At 41.3% G+C, this 23,484-nt stretch overlaps 3 protein-coding genes across 9 annotated transcripts in view; 1 reads left to right on the forward strand and 2 right to left on the reverse strand.

Moving 5' to 3' along the window:
* The window catches only part of LOC138974009 (uncharacterized), a 146,553-nt gene extending 135,675 nt beyond the window's left edge, over window positions 1–10,878 (reverse strand). For 2 of the 6 annotated variants that reach the window (XM_070346702.1, XM_070346700.1), the window contains exons 1-5: window positions 10,310–10,872; window positions 9,742–10,083; window positions 2,464–2,817; window positions 1,885–2,226; window positions 1,068–1,388 (exon numbers count right to left, since the gene is read on the reverse strand). In XM_070346702.1, the coding sequence (XP_070202803.1) occupies window positions 1,068–1,388; window positions 1,885–2,226; window positions 2,464–2,817; window positions 9,742–10,083; window positions 10,310–10,352 (1,402 nt within the window). In that variant the 5' untranslated portion in view covers window positions 10,353–10,872. Of the gene's footprint in view, window positions 1–1,067; window positions 1,389–1,884; window positions 2,227–2,463; window positions 2,818–9,741; window positions 10,084–10,309 lie in introns of all 6 variants that reach the window. The other 4 variants (XM_070346698.1, XM_070346697.1, XM_070346699.1 and 1 more) reach the window with 4 other exon arrangements.
* Window positions 1–23,484, forward strand: part of LOC138974012 (uncharacterized) — a 502,416-nt gene that overhangs the window by 12,163 nt on the left and 466,769 nt on the right. The gene's annotated exons all lie outside the window — the stretch shown is intronic.
* The window catches only part of LOC138974776 (uncharacterized), a 5,923-nt gene continuing 1,567 nt past the window's right edge, over window positions 19,129–23,484 (reverse strand). Inside the window, exons 2-7 of the mRNA XM_070347501.1 lie at window positions 23,158–23,484; window positions 22,146–22,481; window positions 21,636–21,953; window positions 21,230–21,340; window positions 20,584–20,625; window positions 19,129–20,191 (exon numbers count right to left, since the gene is read on the reverse strand). The exon at window positions 23,158–23,484 is cut by the window's right edge and continues 36 nt beyond it. Coding sequence (XP_070203602.1) covers window positions 20,118–20,191; window positions 20,584–20,625; window positions 21,230–21,340; window positions 21,636–21,953; window positions 22,146–22,481; window positions 23,158–23,484 — 1,208 coding nt within the window. The 3' untranslated portion in view covers window positions 19,129–20,117. The remainder of the gene's footprint in view (window positions 20,192–20,583; window positions 20,626–21,229; window positions 21,341–21,635; window positions 21,954–22,145; window positions 22,482–23,157) is intronic.

A 23,484-nucleotide genomic window follows, 5' to 3' on the forward strand; every position in this document is an offset into this window, starting at 1 on the left:
TTATTAAATGAAATATTGTTGAAAACTGACCGTCGGATTGCAGTCTGTTGTCGAAGAAACTGAGTGAAAAGAAGGGGAACTACTCTTGTCGCTAGACAAAGTATGAGTTACTTGCCTTGCGGAAAATTGCTTGTGATGAACGTTTGAGCACGGCAAATCTAGATTCAGAAAACAACCGAACTCATGGATTGTATATGAAGATTCATGTGTTCAGGCCTGTAGTTGTTAATTTAAATGCGGTATGTTTGTATTGTTTGCTCCAGAGATGTATACTTCGTACGTTAGAGCGTTCGGAACTTTTTAGTCGCAAAAAGTAGTACCGAAACAGAACAACTTCTCAACCCATTGCACTATCGAGGATTCAGGCTGTTGCTGGGTCGTTATTTGTTTGGTTGCTGGGTCATTATCGAAAAATAACTACCCCTACAAGTTTACAGAGGTAAAGAAGCAGAGGGGGGAATAACACAAGTTATGAACAGAATAAGTGAAACATCAAGGTCTTAAAAAGGAGGGAGTCTTACTTTGGGGGGTCGAGCGTTCGAATCTTCGCCGGGGCATTTATTTTTTCCCCTTGATCTCTCTTGAAGATAAAATATGATAAGTCTTGCGAGAGCAAACCGGATGTGATCCCTGCAAAATTCAAATTCAAATTCAAGCGTTGACTGAAGCTCTCAAGGTCATACACGCCGTATACATGGGGTTTCGGGTAGCGTTTGCTGTACAGAATTCTGTAGGCCTACATGATTTTCAACCCTATCTTTTCAACATCGTAGCCCCGGAAGGTCATAAATAGACCACAGCTTTACGGCTGTAAAGCACAGTATACACACAGAACATTGCACCTTGCTTGCTTAATTGAATATCCCAACGAGTGGGCGCAATGAAAGTGTGCTATGCGTAAGATGGAACAAAGATAATCCGCGTATAGGTGGATATATTTTCATGGTAAACATATGTGTCAGTAGTGTGTGCTCCTCTTACAGAAGCCGCGTAGCTTACACAACATAACATCACACACACTTAAAGAGTCAAACTACTCTAATAATCAAGCATGGCATTTTTCTTACAAAAAGTCCGGATGCGACAAGATGCAGACGTCTCGCCATTTCTTCTGACACAGTTCAACGTCTGATTATCTCCCTGCCTCACGTTTTTCACAAAGGTCAGAGTGCTTGCACTCTCGTTTTTGGACACCGTGACGTCATCTGTGCGTTCAGTACAGGTACCGTTACCATCGCATTCAGCAATCTCGATCACCTGACCACTGTCATCTGCCAGTGTCCAGTTCATACTGTGCCTAGATGCTACTCCGTCACACGTGATGTGTGTCCATGGTTCTGTTTCCGACACGTACACCCGGCCCTCTGTACACTGTGGTAGAGTGTAGTCTGAAACACAGGATATATGTGCATCAGTCGACCTTAACAATCGCAGACCACAATACAGACAGATAGAGAGAGAAAAATAGAGAGATATGGAGAGAGAGAAAGAGATACAGAGAAAAACAGAAAGACAGACACAGTGACATAAAATCATAGAGAAAGACAGACAGTGATAGGTATAGCGAAAGAGACAATGAGAGAGAAAGAGAGAGATACAGTCGAAGCTAACGAAATAACTTGTGAGTGTGTGTGAAAGAGAGGGGAGGGAGAGAGAGAGAGAGGGAAAGAGAGGGAAAGAGAGAGAGAGAGAGAGAGAGAGAGAGAGAGAGAGAGAGAGAGAGAGAGAGAGAGAGAGCGAGCGAGAGAGAGAGAGAAAGATACAGAGATAGAGACAGACAGATATAGACATACATAATTATAGAGACAAAGAGCCAGACAGAGACAACGTTTAAACAAACACTTTTTAAGACGCGTTTCCAGATCATCAAATTACAAAACTTACATTGTACGCTCAATTGGCATTGATCATTGGTTGCATTGTTGAGTTTGGAACACGTCAATACAGCTCCATCTTTGTCTCTGTCGTTTCCGGCTGTCATGCGCAACAGTGAGAAAGTCTGGTTTCTCTCCACGCTAAAGTCATCGATGTTCACATCGCACTGAGGACAAGTTTCGTTCTCACAGTTACCACACACCGCCACTGTGTGTTCAGTCATGTTAGGGTAAGTAATGCTCCAGTACATGTCTTGTGATAGCTCCATTCCCTCACATCGTATTCTCCTCTTGCTGTTTTCATATAAGGCTACTGTGTTGTTGTTGCAAGCCGGCAACCGGTACGCTGCAACTAATGCATGTTCAAAGCGTCAAAGTGTGGATATGATGACTCTTGTACACTGTTTCACACGCGAGAGTATAAACGCGTAAAAGATTGTGAACAGAATATGTGGTGGAAACGGAAGGTAAAATGTAGCTGTGTTTACTGATCGTATTTGATTGATCAAAAAGACAGATTATTACAAAGAATGTTGACTTGTTTGAATGGTGAAAATAATGTGAAAAGTCAATCTAAAACAATGTTTACCTGGAATCACTTTGATGCTGACAGAGACTAGAGTCTGATTGTCTTCAGAGATAGAGCATTTGATAGTTGAGTTGTCGTTAGCAGCCACGTTGTTTACAAACTGTAAGATGGACACAGCCGTCGTGCTGTCCCCTGTTCTGGTGATGCTATAGTCTCCATTGTGAGAGTGACATGTGCAAGGCAGGTGGATTTCTGTTGCACACTTTGAACAGTTTCCTATTGTGGTTTCTGGTGTAGATGGTCGAGTGACGGACCAGTAGATGTCTTTATCCTGACCTCCTTGGCACGCGATGGGTGTTGGCTGGTCCTCCACTATCTCGATGCAGTTACTGGCGTGTTGACATCGGACTGGGGCTGCACACACACACACACACACTCACACACACACACACATACACACACACATACACACACACACACACGCACACACACACAGACACACACACACAAACACACACACAAACACACACACATATAGGCTACAAACACACGCACACACACACACACACACACACACACACACACACACACACACATACACACACACACACACACACACAACGCAGCATGCATCAGGGGAATATTGCTATGTTATCAACATGAGTAATACAAAGGGCAGACAACATGAAATATAAGAGTTATCTGCATTGTATGTTGATACCATATGTAACTGTACTGAATTTGGAAGAAGTCAAGCTTGAACAGTGTATATGTGTGAGCTTGGGAACGACAGTTACGGTACACATGCACTTTTGTGCATCCGTGTGAACTCGTGGTACCTCTGTACTATCGGGGATCCATTAAGGTTTCCGAGACTGAGTTTCATTTCTATTGAATTGGTCTCGCGGAATAGCCGATTCTAAAATTTGCATAGGTAAAACGATTGTTTTTTTGGTACAAGCCTCTGGAGTAAATTTTGTGATTAATGTTTTTGTGAACAAGAAACAATTGACAGGTGGCTTTATTCCATCTCCCTTTTTCCCTCCACCGCGATGTAAAGTTGAATAGTTGAAGGTGACGTTAGGCACTAACTAAAGAAAGTGGGGCTGCCTGACACCCCTCGAGTTGAATGGGTTAATCTTGTGACACCGGCGCACAGGATGTGAACGCTAAAACTGTGCTTTTGCTTGGAATCTTTGAGGGAAGAAGACGTGTATTTGGTGCGGCGTGTTTTCAATGCCGTTGTGTGACATGTCTGTCACGGCCGGAAATCTTTCCGGGATGTGAGGATTCTTTTGCTGGTAGGTTGAAATAATTTTCTTTCTGTAGATGGGTAGGCGGTGAAAAGAATAGTATGCTGCTTGGGGGAAGGATTTATTTGAATGTTCAAGTAGATTGTTTTGTGAGTTGGAATGGTTGGGAAGATTTTTGTGTGTGAATGCTTTAGAAGACCGTCGTTTGAGAAAACGGTATTGTAGGCATGTTATTTGGTATGAATGATGTGTTTTGTTGTTCAACGAGTTCGTTTGTGGTAGTTGAAATTGTTGATTTGTTTACGTATGCTTACGGCGTGCATTCTGTGTTTGCAGGATGGCTGAGTGTGCGACGGGGTTTAGTTAGGTCTTTTCTTTTTTAGTGGGGCGTAGATTTGTTTTTATAGACCAGGTTTTTGTTAGCGAAGAGTAGTTAGATTTAGTGGAGAGGTTTTGGTTAGATTTTGTTAGAGTTTTTGTAGATTTGTTTTTTTTAAAAGAATTGTGTTTTTTAGGTTGTTTTTTTTAGATTTCGTTTGTTTTAAATTAGAGTCTCATTGTGGTTTTTTTGGGATTAAAGTTGAGAGTGAGGATTTAGAGTAGAGTGTAGTTTGGGGAAAGGATTTGGTGTGTTTTAAAGGGTATCTTTAGGGGAAGAATGTAGCTTTAGAATGAAGAGTGAGAATATTGTTTTTTTGGAAGTTGTTTAGTCCTATACAGTGAAAGTTGTATTTGAAGATAAACCCCCGTTATCCCACATTTTTCCCATTTCATCGTATGGAATAAAAGAACCTGGTTAATATAACTTGTGTCGTCTGCTTTAGTGTTTGAGTTCAGTACGAAAGAGGAAAGTAGATTGGCGCACGGTTACATTTGGCGCTGCGGAGCAAGGGTGGGTAGGGGGTGTTACTGTTAGGGCTAGGATTAGAGTAGGTTAGGGGACCCCGTCGCACAGGGAGAGGATGGCAGGCATGCAGTCCGGACGCGGGCTGGTGTTGAGGAGACGGGCGTGTGAGAAGTTGGAGGGAGTCCGGGCGTGACGTCGACGGATGCGGCTTTGTTGTCAACATTGCCATTTAGTTTGTTAATCCGGGGAAGAAAGGATTACAGTGATTAACATTTCTTTTTACTCTGTTAGTCCACAGAAGGACTTCAACGATTAACATTTCTTCGGACGTTTGTGAAAGACTGTTTGCACACCGTGCAAAGAGACAGAGTTGGGGAGTGGACCAGCCCTGGAAGAGTGTGTTCGATTATGTTGATTTGATATTATGACTGACATGTGTAGTTGTATGTTTGATTATGCTACATGGTGATGTGATGTGATTACTAACACTTGTGGTTGTATGTATGGGTGTTAGTGTGGTTTTTGTTGCAAGCCGTGTGCTTGGGGCGTGAGTATTGCGCTTGCCGGTTGATTTGTTTCAAGGATCGAAACATGGTGAACAACATAATGTTGAAATACCGTCATATCATACATATTGGAAGGGAAAAGGATGGTGAAGGAAGGAAGGAAGGATTGTGAAGGAAGGAAGGATAGTGAAGGAAGGAAGGAAGGATTGTGAAGGAAGGAAGGAAGGATTGTGAAGGAAGGAAGGAGAGTGATGGTGCAGAAGAGAAGGATATATATCATAGTAAACTTCATATACTGTAGACAGGGTGCCTGGGACGCATTCCAACTTGTATCAGTTTACCACAAGGACGCCCAGAGGTGGTGGTATTTGACGGGTTTTATGTTGTCTCTAGCCGATTGTCTACGCGCACATATTTTAATTTGTTTGAAGAATGGCGTCTCCAGCCTCGTACGCCTCAGGAGCAAAGTATGCTACCTGTAAGGGATTAGATGACCTTTTTCTTCCTTTTTGCTCTCTGCTATCGTTTGGTTTGTCTTTACTGTCTTCTCCGCTCCCAGTTTCTAATTCTCTTGGCTGCACTGTTTTTTTAGGGATTCTTTGGTTTGAGTAATGGCGTCTCCAGCCTCGTACGCCTCAGGAGCAAAGTATGCTACCTGTAAGGGATTAGATGACCTTTTTCTTCCTTTTTGCTCTCTGCTGTCGTTTGGTTTGTCTTTACTGTTTTCTCCGCTCTCACTTTTACTGTCTCCTCTGCTCTCGCTATTTTCTTGGTGGTATTTTTTAGAATTTGAGTTCTGGTGCTTATTGATGTCTTTGTTTGAAGACAGTGTGTATACTGGTTTTGTTTATTAGAATTAATATTAGTGGATTTTTGAAGTAGATTCTGAAGGATTGTATGGTTGCCTATGAATACTCCTGTTGAATGGTTTAATTGTGATGAGTGACATTAGGTTATTGCTGATTTTTGACTAAAGGTTTGATATTCTGGGTGAGTTTTAAGGACTTCCAGTTTTTTCATTGCCTTGGCAAGTGGTCATTTTGTTAGTTGATTAGAAGATTGTGTTGCCAAGTACAGTTGGGATACAAAGAGGGGACATGCATTGATAAATCGTAAAGGTTGTCAGTATTTTGTTCTGATGTATGCTCAAGAGAGATCAGATGCTTTGATAAATTGTAAAGATTGTCAACATTTTGTTCTGATGTATGCTCAAGAGAGATAAAATATTTGATAAGTCGTAAAGATTATCATTATTGGTTATCTGGCAAGTGGTGAACATAAATCTTTGTAAAGTGAACCATGGAACTGCCTCTGTTAAAGATGAGTTGTGATTTTTTGTCAACTTGTGTGAGTTGGATGTCGACAGGAGATAGGATTATTGGCACTGGAAGGATTATGTGAAATGTGTATTTCAGAACCTATTAGTTTTAGAGAAATATTGTATTAGTCAGTTGATGATTGTTTTTGTGTGAAAGTTTTTGAAATGATTTGAGGATGGAGAATATTATGTTCTTGGGAGGTTAAATATTTTTTTGAATTTTTCTGATTCTGGCATGTCGCCAGGAGACGACAGTCTAAGTTGGGGAGGATGTGAGCTTGGGAACGACAGTTACGGTACACATGCACTTTTGTGCATCCGTGTGAACTCGTGGTACCTCTATACTATCGGGGATCCATTAAGGTTTCCGAGACTGAGTTTCATTTCTATTGAATTGGTCTCGCGGAATAGCCGATTCTAAAATTTGCATAGGTAAAACGATTGTTTTTTTTGGTACAAGCCTCTGGAGTAAATTTTGTGATTAATGTTTTTGTGAACAAGAAACAATTGACGGGTGGCTTTATTCCATCTCCCTTTTTCCCTCCACCGAGATGTAAAGTTGAATAGTTGAAGGTGACGTTAGGCACTAACTAAAGAAAGTGGGGCTGCCTGACACCCCTCGAGTTGAATGGGTTAATCTTGTGACACCGGCGCACAGGATGTGGACGCTAAAACTGTGCTTTTGCTTGGAATCTTTGAGGGAAGAAGACGTGTATTTGGTGCGGCGTATTTTCAATGCCGTTGTGTGACATGTCTGTCACGGCCGGAAATCTTTCCGGGATGTGAGGATTCTTTTGCTGGTAGGTTAAAACAATTTTCTTTCTGTAAATGGGTAGGCGGTGAAAAGAATAGTATGCTGCTTGGGGGGAGGATTTATTTGAATGTTCAAGTAGATTGTTTTGTGAGTTGGAATGGTTGGGAAGATTTTTGTGTGTGAATGCTTTAGAAGACCGTCGTTTGAGAAAACGGTATTGTAGGCATGTTATTTGGTATGAATGATGTGTTTTGTTGTTCAACGAGTTCGTTTGTGGTAGTTGAAATTGTTGATTTGTTTACGTATGCTTACGGCGTGCATTCTGTGTTTGCAGGATGGCCGAGTGTGCGACGGGGTTTAGTTAGGTCTTTTCTTTTTTAGTGGGGCGTAGATTTGTTTTTATAGACTAGGTTTTGTTAGTGAAGAGTAGTTAGATTTAGTGGAGAGGTTTTGGTTAGATTTTGTTAGAGTTTTTGTAGATTTGGTTTTTTTAAAAGAATTGGTTTTTTTAGGTTGTTTTTTTTAGATTTCGTTTGTTTTAAATTAGAGTCTCATTGTGGTTTTTTTTGGATTAAAGTTGAGAGTGAGGATTTAGAGTAGAGTGTAGTTTGGGGAAAGGATTTGGTGTGTTTTAAAGGGTATCTTTAGGGGAAGAATGTAGCTTTAGAATGAAGAGTGAGAATATTGTTTTTTTTTAAGTTGTTTAGTCCTATACAGTGAAAGTTGTATTTGAAGATAAACCCCCGTTATCCCACATTTTCCCCATTTCATCGTATGGAATAAAAGAACCTGGTTAATATAACTTGTGTCGTCTGCTTTAGTGTTTGAGTTCAGTACGAAAGAGGAAAGTAGATTGGCGCACGGTTACATATGTCTCAGTTACTTCCTCTTCCAGGAGGACTTCTTCTCTTCTTCTTTCAGCAGCAGCAGCTTTTTAGTTGAAATAGCGACAGGGTTCAACTTTCAGCTGTGACTGGTGGGCGTAGATTTGACCAATCTTACAAAACAACAGGCCTGCCACTACCTATATCCTAATTATTTGTGTTCGCAGATGTACACACAAATACATGACCGAATGATTTGATGACATTTTTTGTTATATCGTTGCATCTATTGTTTTAAATGTGGATCTCATCTAATCTACACTATTATTTCGATTCTTCATTCATTTTTGTTTTCCATTTCTTTGATTTATTATTCCATTGCTCTGCAATTCGGGTCACTTCCTCTCAGTGAAAAGCAAGCAGCGAGACGAGTTACGCTGCCCGAAGTCTGTGTGTGTTATGGTGTAATCAGCTACCTACGCTCCTGGCAGAATGGTCGAGGTCTTTTTCTTGCCACTGTGGTGACACGGGGTGGGACATGGATACCGTCTCTGAGTCTAAACATAGAGTTGACCCTAGTTCGTCGCAGCCTGGATTCTAACCTCTGACTCGAGGAACATAAAGCCAGTTCTCCACCAACTGAGCTTCCTGGTATGTCTGTCTGTCTGTCTGTCGCTCTGGATCACTCTGTCTGTATGTCTGTCTGTCTGTTTGTCGCTCTGTCTGTCTGTTTGTCGCTCTGTCTGTCTGTATGTCGCTCTGTCTGTCTGTATGTCGCTCTGTCTGTCTGTATGTCGCTCTGTCTGTCTGTTTGTCGCTCTGTCTGTCTGTATGTCGCTCTGTCTGTCTGTATGTCGCTCTGTCTGTCTGTTTGTCGCTCTGTTTGTCGCTCTGTGTGTCTGTTTGTCGCTCTGTCTGTCTGTATGTCGCTCTGTCTGTCTGTATGTCTGTCTGTCTGTCTGTCGCTATGTCTGTCTGTTTGTCGCTCTGTCTGTCTGTTTGTCGCTCTGTCTGTCTGTATCTCGCTCTGTCTGTCTGTCTGTCGCTATGTCTGTCTGTTTGTCGCTCTGTCTGTCTGTATGCCGCTCTGTCTGTCTGTATGTCGCTCGGTCTGTCTGTATCTCGCTCTGTCTGTCTGTCGCTCTGTCTGTCTGTTTGTCGCTCTGTCTGTCTGTCTGTCGCTCTGTCTGTCTGTCTGCCTGTGTCGCTATGCCTGTCTGTCTGTCTGTCGCTATGTCTGTCTGTTGCTCTGTCTGTATGTCTGGCGCTCTGTCTGTCTGTATGTCGCTCTGTCTGTCTGTATGTCGCACTGTCTGTCTGTTTGTCGCTCTGTCTGTATGTCTGTCGCTCTGTCTGTCTGTATGTCGCTCTGTCTGTCTGTATGTCGCTCTGTCTGTCTGTTTGTCGCTCTGTCTGTCTTTCTGTCTGTCGCTCTGTCTGTCTGTAGATCTGTCGCTCTGTCTGTCGCTCTGTCTGTCTGTCCGTATGTCTGTCTGTCTGTCGCTCTGGCTGTCTGTATGTCTGTCTTTCTTTCTGTTTTGTCTGTCTTTCTGACTGTCTATCTGTCTGTCCATTCGATTGTCCATTGTTCAATCTCTGTGTGTTTTGCAAGCAGACTGCCTGCACACAATTGGACACACACACACACACACACACACACACACACACACAAACACACACACACACATACACACATACATATACACACAGACACAGACAAACAGACAGACAGACACACACACACACACACACACACACACACACACACACACACACACACACACACACACGCACGACAATACCAACTGTCGAAACTGTTAACATAGACGTGTTTACCTTTAATGATATTGATTGTTGAGGCAACACAGGTGTTATTGTTTTCACTGGAGCACGTTATAGTCGAACGATTGTTGCCTGTCAGGTTGTCTACAAAAAACAGTGTACTGGTATTTCCATGTATGGTTATGTTGTAGTCAGTGGAATAAGTGATACACGAGCAAGCCCCGCCAGAACCACATTTTGAGCAGTCCCCTATTCTGAGTTTTTGTCCCCCTGTGGAGGGACCGGTGAGGGACCAGTATCCCACAGGAAAACCCAAGCACGTGATGTTGGGTGTCTCGTCTTCTACAAAGTTGAAAGTAGCATTCTCGGAACATCTCATTATAGTAGAAGAGTCAACTGCAAACAACAGTAAAGAACTGGGTTAATGCAACAGGGTGATGTGAGAGAAGTAAGGATCTACCAACAACAACAACAACAAAAACAACGCATATGCATCCTGCAGAAATAGTACGAGATTATGCATCTATGGGAACACAGACTCAATAAAAACCGTAAACTTACACGAACGTCAGGTAAATGTCTTAGAATACATTTACTTTGTAAATAAAGGCGAAAAACTTACCAACACATAAATAAGCCAGGAGTATGCAGGCGATACTAAACATATTGTTCGAGCTTGAATGTTTTATCTCAAGACCTTACAACAAGCTCAAGGAAGAAGTGCCCCACATCCACAACGCTAAGTCTCGGTCGTAGCACTGCTTGACGGTCTGCTGTCAGACACAGATTGAGTTCTACTTTGATAAACAAAGCACTGGTGTTGAGTCACAAAATACTGTATACTCTTGTAAATCACCGACTACTCCGTTTAACGTCCGCTGCTTTGTTTCAATCAGTGGCCATACTGTTAAACACGCACTCTTCTTGTATGAATACAGACAACTTTGCTAAACACACGCTATTTTGTTAAACACGGGTTCATCGTTTGAACTGCCGATACTCTTTTAAACAAAGTACTGTTGGATACACTGAAGTGTGTAAAAACAATCTACTCTGTTCAGCACAGACGTTTCAGATTGCTCTGTAAAGCACAGTCTATACTGTTAGACACGAGCTAATATGTAAAGCACAGTCTATACTGTTAGACACGAGCTACTCTGTAAAGCACAGTCTATACTGTGAAACACTAGCTACTCTGTAAAGCACAGTCTATACTGTTAGACACGAGCTACTCTGTAAAGCACAGTCTATACTGTTAGACACGAGCTACTCTGTAAAGCACAGTCTATACTGTGAAACACGAGCTACTCTGTAAAGCACAGTCTATACGGTTAAACACGAACTACTCTGTAAAGCACAGTCTATACTGTTAGACACGAGCTACTCTGTAAAGCACAGTCTATACTGTGAAACACGAGCTACTCTGTAAAGCACAGTCTATACGGTTAAACACGAGCTACTCTGTAAAGCACAGCCTATACTGTTAGACACGAGCTACTCTGTAAAGCACAGTCTATACTGTTAGACACGAGCTACTCTGTAAAGCACAGTCTATACTGTTAGACACGAGCTACCCTGTAAAGCACAGTCTATACTGTTAAACACAAGGTGTGTCACCAAACACAAACTATTAACATTTCTTCCACATCGCAATTGAATTTATCAGCAGGTCCGCTCTTCTGCAACTGAGTAATTACACGCTGTGCACGTTCACTTAAACTTTATTTTAATATTGTGTCATGCATATTTTCTTTACATGCATTACCTGAAGTAAACCTTCCTCGTTACAAATAAGGAGATAGCAAAAACAGGCGTTAGTCATCCGCCTTTCTTCGTCATCACCCGACCCATATTTTGTAGAAATAGTATCAGTTTGTGACGGATGCAATATGAGCCCGACCCCACAAAACCACCTTTAAGCGTCAGTCATGCGCGACCTACACTTTGCTTAACGCGGAGTTGTCCTGTGTTAAAAATACATGCACCGGCCTTCCTGTGGAGACGATGGTGCAAACACGCACACAACTTTCCAAACTTTACATAACGTAGACTTTGACCTCTCACCTGCAGATGCAATTATTAGTCATCTTCCTTAGATGCAGGTCAGAGCTGCAGGCCTTGACATTAACTTTTCTGACAACTTGCCCTGTCGGGCAAGTACACATCAAAACTACTTGCCCCATTTTTTTTTTTACTTGCCACAATAAACTAAATAGAGAATGAGATATAAAACAATAAAACGGAGTAACGCAAACAGTAGCACACTGACTCTTTTGCTCAAAGATGTTTTGCAAGCATTTCTTTCTTTCAACAAGTGAAGGCATTTATTTATTATCATTGCTTAGGCCAAAAGAAAAAATAGGTCTGTTTACGGTAACCCGACTGACCCTAGTTTTTTCGCGCGACCCTAGACTTTTTTTTGGGCATTTGGGGAAAAAAAAAAAAAAAAAAAAAAAAAAAAATCTTGTTTTTTTTGGCAAAATAACGTACAAATATGGTTTTTTTGGAAAAAAAAATCCCGACCTACCGACCCTATTTTTTGGGCCTATGTTACCGTAAACAGACCTATTTTTTTTTTGGCCTTAACGACTACGTTGGTCTTCTTATTCTCTCTCCCTCTTCCCACCGAGTAAAATCTATGTGTTTTATTCCCTAAATATTTGATAGATCAATTCCAATTTTGTACATTGATTGCCGAGTACATCCCAAAATGAAACCATTAATATGTTGTGCAAAAAGCCTGAGAGACTGGAGAAATCAGAATGCTACAAGTAGTACAACTAATTGAAAACAACACGTTAAAATCCTTACCTTGCAGAACATCAGACACTTTTCGTCGTCGTATTTTACCCACGGGAATTCCGTAAGCCAAGATGAGAGGAATTTCCGGTCACGACAGGCCTCGAATGCCTTCTTCTGGGATTTTCGTTTCGAACCATCGTCTGTGTCATCTACACGGCGCTTTGAAGTTGTTAACAAGTCGCGTAAGGCGAAAATACAACATTTAGTCAAGTAGCTGTCGAACTCACAGAATGAAACTGAACGCAATGCCATTTTTCAGCAAGACCGTATACTCGTAGCATCGTCAGTCCACCGCTCATGGCAAAGGCAGTGAAATTGACAAGAAGAGCGGGGTAGTAGTTGCGCTAAGAAGGATAGCACGCTTTTCTGTACCTCTCTTTGTTTTAACTTTCTGAGCGTGTTTTTAATCCAAACATATCATATCTATATGTTTTTGGAATCAGGAACCGACAAGGAATAAGATGAAAGTGTTTTGAAATTGATTTCGACAATTTAATTTTGATAATAATTTTTATATATTTAATTTTCAGAGCTTGTTTTTAATCCAAATATAACATATGTATATGTTTTTGGAATCAGAAAATGATGGAGAATAAGATGAACGTAAATTTGGATCGTTTTATAAATTTTTAATTTTTTTTACAATTTTCAGATTTTTAATGACCAAAGTCATTAATTAATTTTTAAGCCACCAAGCTGAAATGCAATACCAAAGTCCGGGCTTCGTCGAAGATTACTTGACCAAAATGTCAACCAACTTGGTTGAAAAATGAGGGCGTGACAGTGCCGCCTCAACTTTCACGAAAAGCCGGATATGACGTCATCAAAGACATTTATCAAAAAAATGAAAAAAACGTTCGGGGATATCAATTCCAGAAACTCTCATGGAAAATGTCATAAAGATCGGTCCAGTAGTTTAGTCTGAATCCCTCTACACACACACACACACACACACACACACACACACACACACACACACACACACACACACACAGACAGACACACACACGCACATACACCACGACCCTCGTCTCGATTCCCCCCTCTACGTTAAAACATTTAGTCAAAACTTGACTAAATGTAAAAAGGAAAACATCGACGACTGCGAAGCCATTTTGAACTGTGCTTCTCAGTTTTCAGATATCTCTTCATTGATTGGCTCTTAGCCGTGACCTAAACCAATGAGAAGCCGCGTTAGATTAAAGAAATGTCACCAAATCGGAAATTACTGAATGGGGTGAATACATGAACGAAAGCATTTCCGGTTAGCGGAAGCGATCGATAACATTGGGGGAAACATTGGAAGAGTCTTGTTCTTCGGAAGTTTGGTCCTTTGTACGCCAAGGTATTTGAATACATTTTAATTTTCACTGACATATTGTCACTTGCCCCGTCGGGCAGCTGGTCATAAGGTTTACTTGCCCCGGGCTGTCGGGCATTCGTTATTGTCGAGCCCTGTGAGCTGTACTATATTCCCGATAATGTGTACCACGTGATGAAGCACGCGAATTTGACGCAAGCCAATCAGTTTTAGACCCTGAGGTATGGCACATATCTCCTCCTTATTATTATTATCATTCGTTCGTATGCTGCAACTCCCGCACACAGCCGTGATTTGCAAAAGCGAGAATGTACATGTATGAACGTTTTTATGCCCCGATTTATTCAGCAATGCTTCGTTTTTCGGAAGATGTGTGCTGAGGTATTTTTATTGTGTTTCTATAACCCACAGGCCACTGACCTGGAGTATATTATCTTTTACGTGCGTACTTGTTAATGTGCTTGCGTGTACGCAAGAAGGAGGGTAAGGCACTTGAGGCCAGCACATAAGTTGACCCTTTGAGGTCAGAAAAATCGTCACCCTTATAATCCCTTGTGAGTCAACTGCCTGTCCGCTTCTGTCCTAAGTTTGAACTTTGTGCTGAAAAGATCTGTAGGAGTACATGTGTGAGAGTTGCGCATTTTATTCAGAATAAAATAAAGAAAACTCTGTTCTGTTACGCTTGATGCTTACTAACTATATATAGCTTTCTGTGTGTGTGAGTGAGGGGGGGTGCGTGTGTGTGTGTGTGTGTGTGTGTATGTATGTTTGTGTTTGTGTGTGTGTACGCTTGTGTGTGCGTGTGTGTGTGTGTGTGTGCGTGTGTGCGTGTGTGTGTGTGTGTGCGCGCGCGCGTGCGTGTGTGCGTGTGTATTGTTAAACACATTTCGTGTTTGCTAACATGCTGTTATCGCAGTTACAAATGCAGAGGCATCGCAAAACAAGAAGGATATAACATAAAATCCACAACATTATTCCATCAATAGAGAAAGGAAAACAGGTGTGTATTGCAGGAAAGAAAGATGATCCGTCCCTTCCACCCATTGACTGCGAGTCACGCGCGTCCTATGCAAAGACCTGACTTTGTTGTGTCGTGTTCCTTGTACCGCCCTTGTTTTCCTTGTAGCGGTAACGTCGTCCTTGTTTAAGGGCAGGATCGAGCTACCATGAAAATACACCGTTTTTCATTTGACCACAACATTTTTGAAACAACATTGTTTGCGTTAAAAGTTGGTGTTGTGCATTTGCTGCAATGTACGTATGCAAAATAATAGTACATGATAAAATAAAAGATTATTTCTAAATTGACTTTGCAAAAAATATTAAATACAAAATAAGAAAAGCGATGAATGGAATCATGTACCGTTTCTTCATGGATGACAGTCTAAATTCAAAACTATTCCCCATATTTGAACTAAAATTGGCTTACAAGTGTGTAAGATGTTTATCTTTGATTTGCTTGAACAACTGTTAGATATTGTGTTTTCTAAATGTTGACTTTGTGGGTACAAAATGTTTCACAACATCAAAAATGTGTATCTCTTTAACTGTCCTTCCTAGAGCTAATCCTTTCTAACAAAACATCTATTATTATGTCTTATACATTTGTGAAAAATTCTAAATCATTATAATGAATAGTTTTGAAATTATCTTGGCATCCATAATAAATACAAATTTCATTTAATAATTTAAGCAAATTTAGTTTTTGATCATATACTATTATTCTACATACATTGAAGCAAAAGCACACCAAATTTGCACACTAACAGTTCTATTTTACGACTGTTGTGGTCAAATGCCTTGGAAGAGACAAAAGGTGTATTTGAAGGTTGCCCTTAAAGGCCCAGTGTTGTCCGTCAACAGCGTTCGGCACACCATCACAGCTTTGTGTGAAGGAAATCACGAATAACACTGTAACAGACAAAGTTTGACAGTGATATCCTCCACGCTTTTAGAGCGCTAACCAGAGATATAGCGTGACATAGCAAAGTGTGTGGCACGCACTGTGAGTTCAGCTCACTGACCGAGAATAGTTGATGTTGTAAATTGTTACACTTTACCACTGTCCTTGGACATTGAGGGGTTGTCCAAGTAATCGGCCGGGAGGGAGGAAGCCCGGATAGATGCGACAGGAAAGCACTTAACAGGTATACGGAATAAGCATTCGAATATTGCTAGAGTGTTTATCGCATAAGTTGAATCGACACTGTAAACTGTAAACATAGCAGACAGATATCTAAGACAAGATGTCCGCTATTTATGTTGTGCAGTGCGTCATATAACCGGTCTGAGAGGGAGATAGTGGCCAGATGACAAGGGTGACGGATCTGAGAAGCCGCCGAAGTATCGTAACTCTAGACCAGCATATCTGAAATTCGACGGTATTTCGCGAAGTTATTGCAAGGTTATGGTTGTCCGTATAGTTGGACCATAGAGGTCACAGGGCGAAAGGAACTGAGTAGACCGAGGTTGCCAGTGGAAGGAATTTGTATTCAGATACATAGACGCTATGTAAGTCTGTGTCTGAACAGAGTTAAAATATGTCTATACGATCTTAATTACTTAAGATATAATGAGTGTTTAGTAGGCAGAGCAGACGGCGATTTGAGCCTGCCGGAATATGAACTGTAACTGTTTTCTGACTTCACACGAGCCGTGAGTCGATACCAGTAAAGTAGATATCGTGTGTCTGTGAGTTCACGGACTGTTTGTGTATTACTCTACATAAGTGAAGGGTAGAGAGTTTTGTTGGTGAAATTGTGCACGAGATTGTAATCTCGAGTTGTTTTGCATCCAAACCTGTGAGTACCCAATTTTTGAATACCTAACATTTATGTTCATGATTGTGTGTATTTGTGTGTATGTTTATCGTAACTGTATAATACAGTGGAAGGAACCTACATTTGGAGTTGTGTTTGTTACTGTATGATAGCGTACTAGCGCATTTGCATTCATTCACACTCCGGCCAGGCTTTACGTAGGATAAGAACAACCCATCACTTGGACACATACCAAGAACCAGCATCCGGACTGCTCTTCTTGCAGAAATAGAACCTGAAACGCCCACTGACGTCAGTTACGGAGTTCATTCCTCAACACTCTTCCGACTCTTTGTTACTGAATGTTGGTGTGTTTTCATGTAGATGGGTATATTGTTATCCCAAGTAAAAGTCTGATCATAGATATTGATTTTCTAGGGATTTGTTTTTTTCTGTTTTTATTTTGTGAGCCTATTGTCTTCCACGTAATCTTTTCCTGGTGACAGGGTTTAGTCTCACGCTCGGGCGGCTTTTTTCGACATTAGAACATGATCTTTAGCAGGAAAATGTCCTGAAAGCGGGGTCTGAACCTGTCAGCCAAGCGAAAACAATCCGTTGACAGCTTTGCTGAAAACAGCATCTGATGAAACATAATGTTGTATGTACTGGCAGCCCATAGAATGACATGAATATGCCAATCGCGTTCGGTGTCATATCCTTATTGTGTTTTAAATGTAGGCCGACTATGCGCACGGCAAGGCATTCACTCTCTCTTTTTATATTTAGTCAAGTTTTGACTAAATATTTTAACATCGAGGGGGAATCGAAACGAGGGTCGTGGTGTATGTGCGTGCGTGCGTGCGTGTGTGTGTGTGTGTGTGTGTGTGTGTGTGTGTGTGTGTAGAGCGATTCAGACTAAACTACTGGACCGATCTTTATGAAATTTGACATGAGAGTTCCTGGGTATGAAATCCCCGAACGTTTTTTTCATTTTTTTGATAAATGTCTTTGATGACGTCATATCCGGCTTTTCGTGAAAGTTGAGGCGGCACTGTCACGCCCTCATTTTTCAACCAAATTGGTTGAAATTTTGGTCAAGTAATCTTCGACAAAGCCCGGGGTTCGGTATTGCATTTCAGCTTGGTGGCTTAAAAATTAATTAATGACTTTGGCCATTAAAAATCTGAAAATTGTAAAAAAAAATAAAAATTTATAAAACGATCCCAATTTACGTTTATCTTATTCTCCATTATTTGCTGATTCCAAAAACATATAAATATGTTATATTCGGATTAAAAACAAGCTCTGAAAATTAAATATATAAAAATTATTATCAAAATTAAATTGTCCAAATCAATTTAAAACCACTTTCATCTTATTCCTTGTCGGTTCCTGATTCCCAAAACATATAGATATGATATGTTTGGATTAAAAACACGCTCAGAAAGTTAAAACAAAGAGAGGTACAGAAAAGCGTGCTATCCTTCTTAGCGCAACTACTACCCCGCTCTTCTTGTCAATTTCACTGCCTTTGCCATGAGCGGTGGACTGACGATGCTACGAGTATACGGTCTTGCTGAAAAATGGCATTGCGTTCAGTTTCATTCTGTGAGTTCGACAGCTACTTGACTAAATATTGTATTTTCGCCTTACGCGACTTGTTTCTCTCTCACTTTCCTTACAGTATTGTGTACACAGGGGATAGGATCACGCCTCTGCCAAGAGACATGCTGTCGTTAAACGCAGCCAGCTTTTACATTATTTTATTTAAGGAAATAATAATTCGACATAGTTTGAACCTTAAATTGTGCACACACAAAAAACAACTCGACAATGACCATACATGACAATTTTTACTATAAGTCAACCCGAATAATTTAAATTCACACTAACACTGCAATACAACATGTAATAAAATATTAGCCTTTAATTAGATCAACGAACTTTATTGTATTTCAGAAGAAATCTCATTGTATCAAGCATTTACATGAAAACATTATCTAATTAAATACATTTTTTCAGTCGAGCCTATAAACACAATCTGGACCACCATTATACTGCTATGAGGGTTGGATTAGTGTTTGCTTAATGTTGCATGGCTTCATACGTTATTTTTAACTTGATCATGTATCGGTTTATCATTTTTGCTATCCAGTGACCTTAAAACAGCAATCAAAAGAAAAGTGGTGCGGTGTTAGGTTAGTGACTTCTATTCGTTTTAATGAGTTTAAATTGTTGTGGTTTGTTATCTCCGATTGGTTTGAACAAAATGTTAATCAAAATACATTATATGAAACAATTAACACTATACAACGAGGACATGAACTCAAGCAAAAAGCTGATATAACGCGACCAAACAATACAATACTAAACAAATATCAATGATGGTGGACTTGACAATAATAAGCAAGAAAAACACAAAAGGGGGGGGGGGGGGGCTAAATCGAAACATAGGAATAACAAGAAAGACTAGAACTTTTAAGCGCAACGGGAAGAGAACAGTAATTCTGAGAGATGCAACATGGATATTCTAAACAGATATTAAAAAAAACAATCATCAAAAAGGCAACAGTAATTCGTTACGAATACAACTAATACAGGAACCAGCGTTGATCATTATCGTTCTCACATTAAAGCGACGAGCAACTAACTTTCGATCTCTGCACTTTAGGCATGACAAGCAACATTTTAATACCAAAATAGGAAGCCAGCATGAGGTATGGGAAATCTTTAAATGAAAGAATTAGAGACTTCGTGACGATTTCTATTTCTCTGTAGATCTCGACTCAATTTCGAATTTGTATCTCTAGGAAAAGCGCATGAAGTAGTTAGGGTCGAAATGTAGGACACCAATTAGGACTCGTGCAAAAAGGCGTCACAATGAGAATTACAGTCTGGGATTCCAACTCAAAACACAACCCAGGGGTGGCCATATCGTCCGCCCGATCGCCAGGGGCGAGTTAAAAATCCGCAGGGCTAGTAGAATTAGCCTAACAGCTCTTCCGGCTGGCCAGTGAAAACTCTGGTCAAATGCAAACCTTTTGGTTGTACTACCGAGTTAATAGAACACCGCAGATGCTGGAACTTCTGTCGTTTGCAAAACCACCGCCATGTTCTAGTGATACGAAAACGAGATCGCTATTCGCCCGGCTGACCAGTTACAGAGTTAACCATCCCTGCAGCCGTTTTCAATTCGAGTAACTCAGCGCTCTGTCTGTTCAACTATACAAGCAGCGGTAAACTCAAATAACCTACATGCATTGAACAATAGCCGACATTGTCACTGTACTTTTCTGTTATAAACCGTTAATTGCATCTTCTGACTTGAACATTTCGTCGGATGGTTATAGATTCGGTCAGCCTTCTGACGTCCACCCGGTGCAGCATCAAGTACGTTGTACACGTCATCTGTTGTTGCCGTCATCGTCATATCTTGTGGCTGTGGGTTAATTGATTGCCGTTAGGTTGTTATGGGCTTGAAGTTCCTCATGTCCCGAGGACTTGGGCCTGACGGATACATGTGCTTTTGTCTGGGCTCCTTGAGCTGGTCATGGTTGCCGTTGGTCAGAAGGGGTAGGTGTGTCCACGTCAGCACTTTGGTCGTTGATTTTCTCCACGAGTTCTTGAACACACAAAAAGCAAAGTGTCTTGTTGTTTAAGTTCGTTTTTCATTGCACGAAAGGTTGAGTTTTGCCAGTTTGTTTTCCTGTATGAAAATGTGTAAAACTATGGAAACGTCGATCCATGCCCCCATCTCATCTTTCGCACACGAGGTAAATCCCATTTTGTTGTTTTCTCTGCAATACCTCACCCACATACGTCCCCCACCCGACACAGTAGCCAGGAGCAATAGCAAGTGCACAACAACAACCACCACCAGAACAACAACAACAACAACAACAACAACAACAACAACAACTACAACAACTACAAAAACAACAACTAAAACAACTTCAACAAAGCAAATTCAACTGCAACTCTCAAGAACACGCTGTTGAAATGAGGAGAACTTACCGTTTGATTCTGTTTTGTTTCCTTCAGACCTTGCTCTGGATGCTGAAAAATACCGACATGTACAATGATTAACACCACAGAGAGTAATGCATCCCAGTTTAGGCTACCGCTTAATTCAGGTTATATGAACAGAAACAAGGCAAGCATCTCCACAACGCATGATTGTGACACAGGATTTATGTTCGAGACTTTTTAAATCCAACAGAAAAAAAATCCTTGTATTTCAAAATCAGAAAACGTATCTGCAGTTGCAGCCAAAACCCACTTCAGCTGAAATATGCACAACAACTGAAGATAAATTCCATGCGTTGATTATTTCGTTTTGTTTTTCTTCTCATCATCGTCTTTAAATAAATGCCGTTTGACTGGTTACTTGGGTATATTTGATGACTGAAAGACGGCAATGAAGCGTTTTATCGTCATAATTCTGAAAAGAAAAAAATACTGAGACAAATCAGGATAAGTTTATGAGCTAACCAAACTTTGTGTTCCAGTACAACACTGATCACAATCAAGTGCTAGTCCTGAATTCGCAGGAATAGGTGTATATGCTATCCCAAAATACGTTTGAAAGAAAGCATGTTGAGGAACGAGCTAGGTGCCTGGGGTGTGCAGTTATTGTAAGCTCCGTGTTACAGACCATTACCTCTGCGCCTTGTTACAACGGCGACAATGATAATAACGATGATAATGACGAGGACAGCAGTTCCAACGACCACACCCACAACGACCGCGGAAGACGGAGCAAGGACATCTTCTGCAATACATAATACAAAACCAAAAGGATTATGAGCTCGACTATGTCATGCAGGCATACATGTAAGACAATCGTACTTGAAAAACAAATAGAAAGGTGCATTCTTATTCCTCTCCGCAGAAAAAAAAATCTCCTTTTAGTTTCACAAAACTGCACAATTATACGAGGTGATCGTACGCTTGATGTCATTATTGTCAGAGAAGCTGAACGTCAGACAGACCTAAATGACAAATATGATCAAAATCAAACACACATGCATACACATTGTCAAGTCTTCCATTCACATTTATCTTACCAGAAATACGAATGCGACACGCCGCTTTTGTCCCGCCATTCTTCCTGACACAGGTCAGCGTCTGGTTGTCTTTCAGTCCCGTGATGTCCACGAAGGTCAGGGTACTCGCGATGTTCGTTCTGGACACCGTGACGTCATCGTCAGTAGTACAGTCGCCACGCCCATCACAGAAGCCAAGGGGTGTCACGTGACCGTTGTCATCTGTCAGTGTCCAGTTCACGCTGTGTGCAGGTCCTACACCTTCACACGTGATGGGCACCCGTTTTCCTGCTTCAGAGATGTGGAGCTGGCCGTTCCTACAACGTGGTAGTGTGTAATCTAGGAGAGAGAAACATTTCTCCAGTTAACGGTTCTGTGGGTGGACGAAACATCATAGGATATATACACAAGCAAAACAAAAACAACAACACATCTTCTTCCATGGACATGAAGCGGTTTCGATTTGAGAAAGTGACAGATTTAAAAAAAAATTAAAAAAAGCATTGAATTACAAGCAGACTATATACTTACACAATATCTTTAGCTGACACTGAGAAGATTGCTTTCCGTCTAGCTTTGAACATGTCAGCGTGGCGCCATCTTTGTGTCGGTCGTTTCCACCCACAAGCTGCAGTGTGCTTGGACTCCATGTTCTAATGACCTGATAATCACCACTCGTGACGTAACAGGAGCAGATCTTAGTGTCGTCACAGGGAGGACACGCTGCTATTGTTTCCTCATTCCCGTTTGGATAGGTGATGTTCCAGTACATACCCTGGTAATCTTCCAGACCTTTACAGAATATGCTGGTCCTGTTGTTTTCATACACTTGTATTGTGCCGTTCTCACAACTGCTAAGACTGTAAGCTGCAACACATGTGTGGTATAGCTATATTAGTACCTGCTAGTCTTCAAAATACAATTAAAACAAAGACGTTTGAATATATCCAAAACTTGCGATAATCTCAATTGCAAATGTCATTTATCTCTACAGAACAGTAGGTGTATGTTGTCGTCATCATCTGCATCAGCAACATTATTGAAACTACACCCCCTCCCCTCCTTTCAAAACCCTCAGTCAAACAAGAACCGTTCACGCCGACCTAAAACAAAGTTACAAACTCCTTGCTTTAACCAATCATTGAACCCCCTCCCCCTCTCCCCCTCCCCCTCTCCCCCTCCCCACCACCGCCCATCCCTTTCACCTGGATACTGTCTACATTTTTGCCAAAGGAGACATCATCATGTTGTCTTTGAAGGATGAAGGTGTGTGCGTGTGTGTGCGTGTGTGTGTGTGTGTCTGTGTGTGTGTGTGTGTATGTGCGTGTGTGTGTCTGCGTGTGTGTGTGTGTGTGTGTGTGTGTGAGTGTGTGGGTGTGTGTGTGTGGGTATGTGTGTGTGTGTGTGTGTGTGTGTGTGTGTGTGTGTGTGTGTGTGTGTGTGTGTGTGTGTGTGCGCTCGTGCATGCGCGCGTGTGTGAGATGCGATATCGCCATCCGTGTAATCAAAGAAACACACAACGGACACACACGTAAAACCTTACCTTCTATCACGTTGATTTGGATGTCTACACAGGACGTGTTATCAACAGTTGAACACTTGATGATGGACTGGTCATTGTCCCGCACGTTGTCAACAAAGGACAGAGTTGTGTTACTGAATCCGTGATTACTGTGGGTTCTGGTGGACCTGTAGTCGCTGCTAGTGATGTCACAATCACAGACATAGTTTGACGAATCACACGGCCGACATCTTGCTATTCTGGTTTCCGTGCCTCCTGCGGTCGGTCCGGCGATGGACCAGTATATATCAGTCGTGTACCGTGTTGCTAGTGTGCAAGTGATGGGTTTTGGCTTGTTGCTTACGATGT

The sequence above is a fragment of the Littorina saxatilis genome, linkage group LG8 (genome assembly GCF_037325665.1).
Source record: "Littorina saxatilis isolate snail1 linkage group LG8, US_GU_Lsax_2.0, whole genome shotgun sequence".
Lineage (NCBI taxonomy): Eukaryota > Metazoa > Mollusca > Gastropoda > Littorinimorpha > Littorinidae > Littorina > Littorina saxatilis.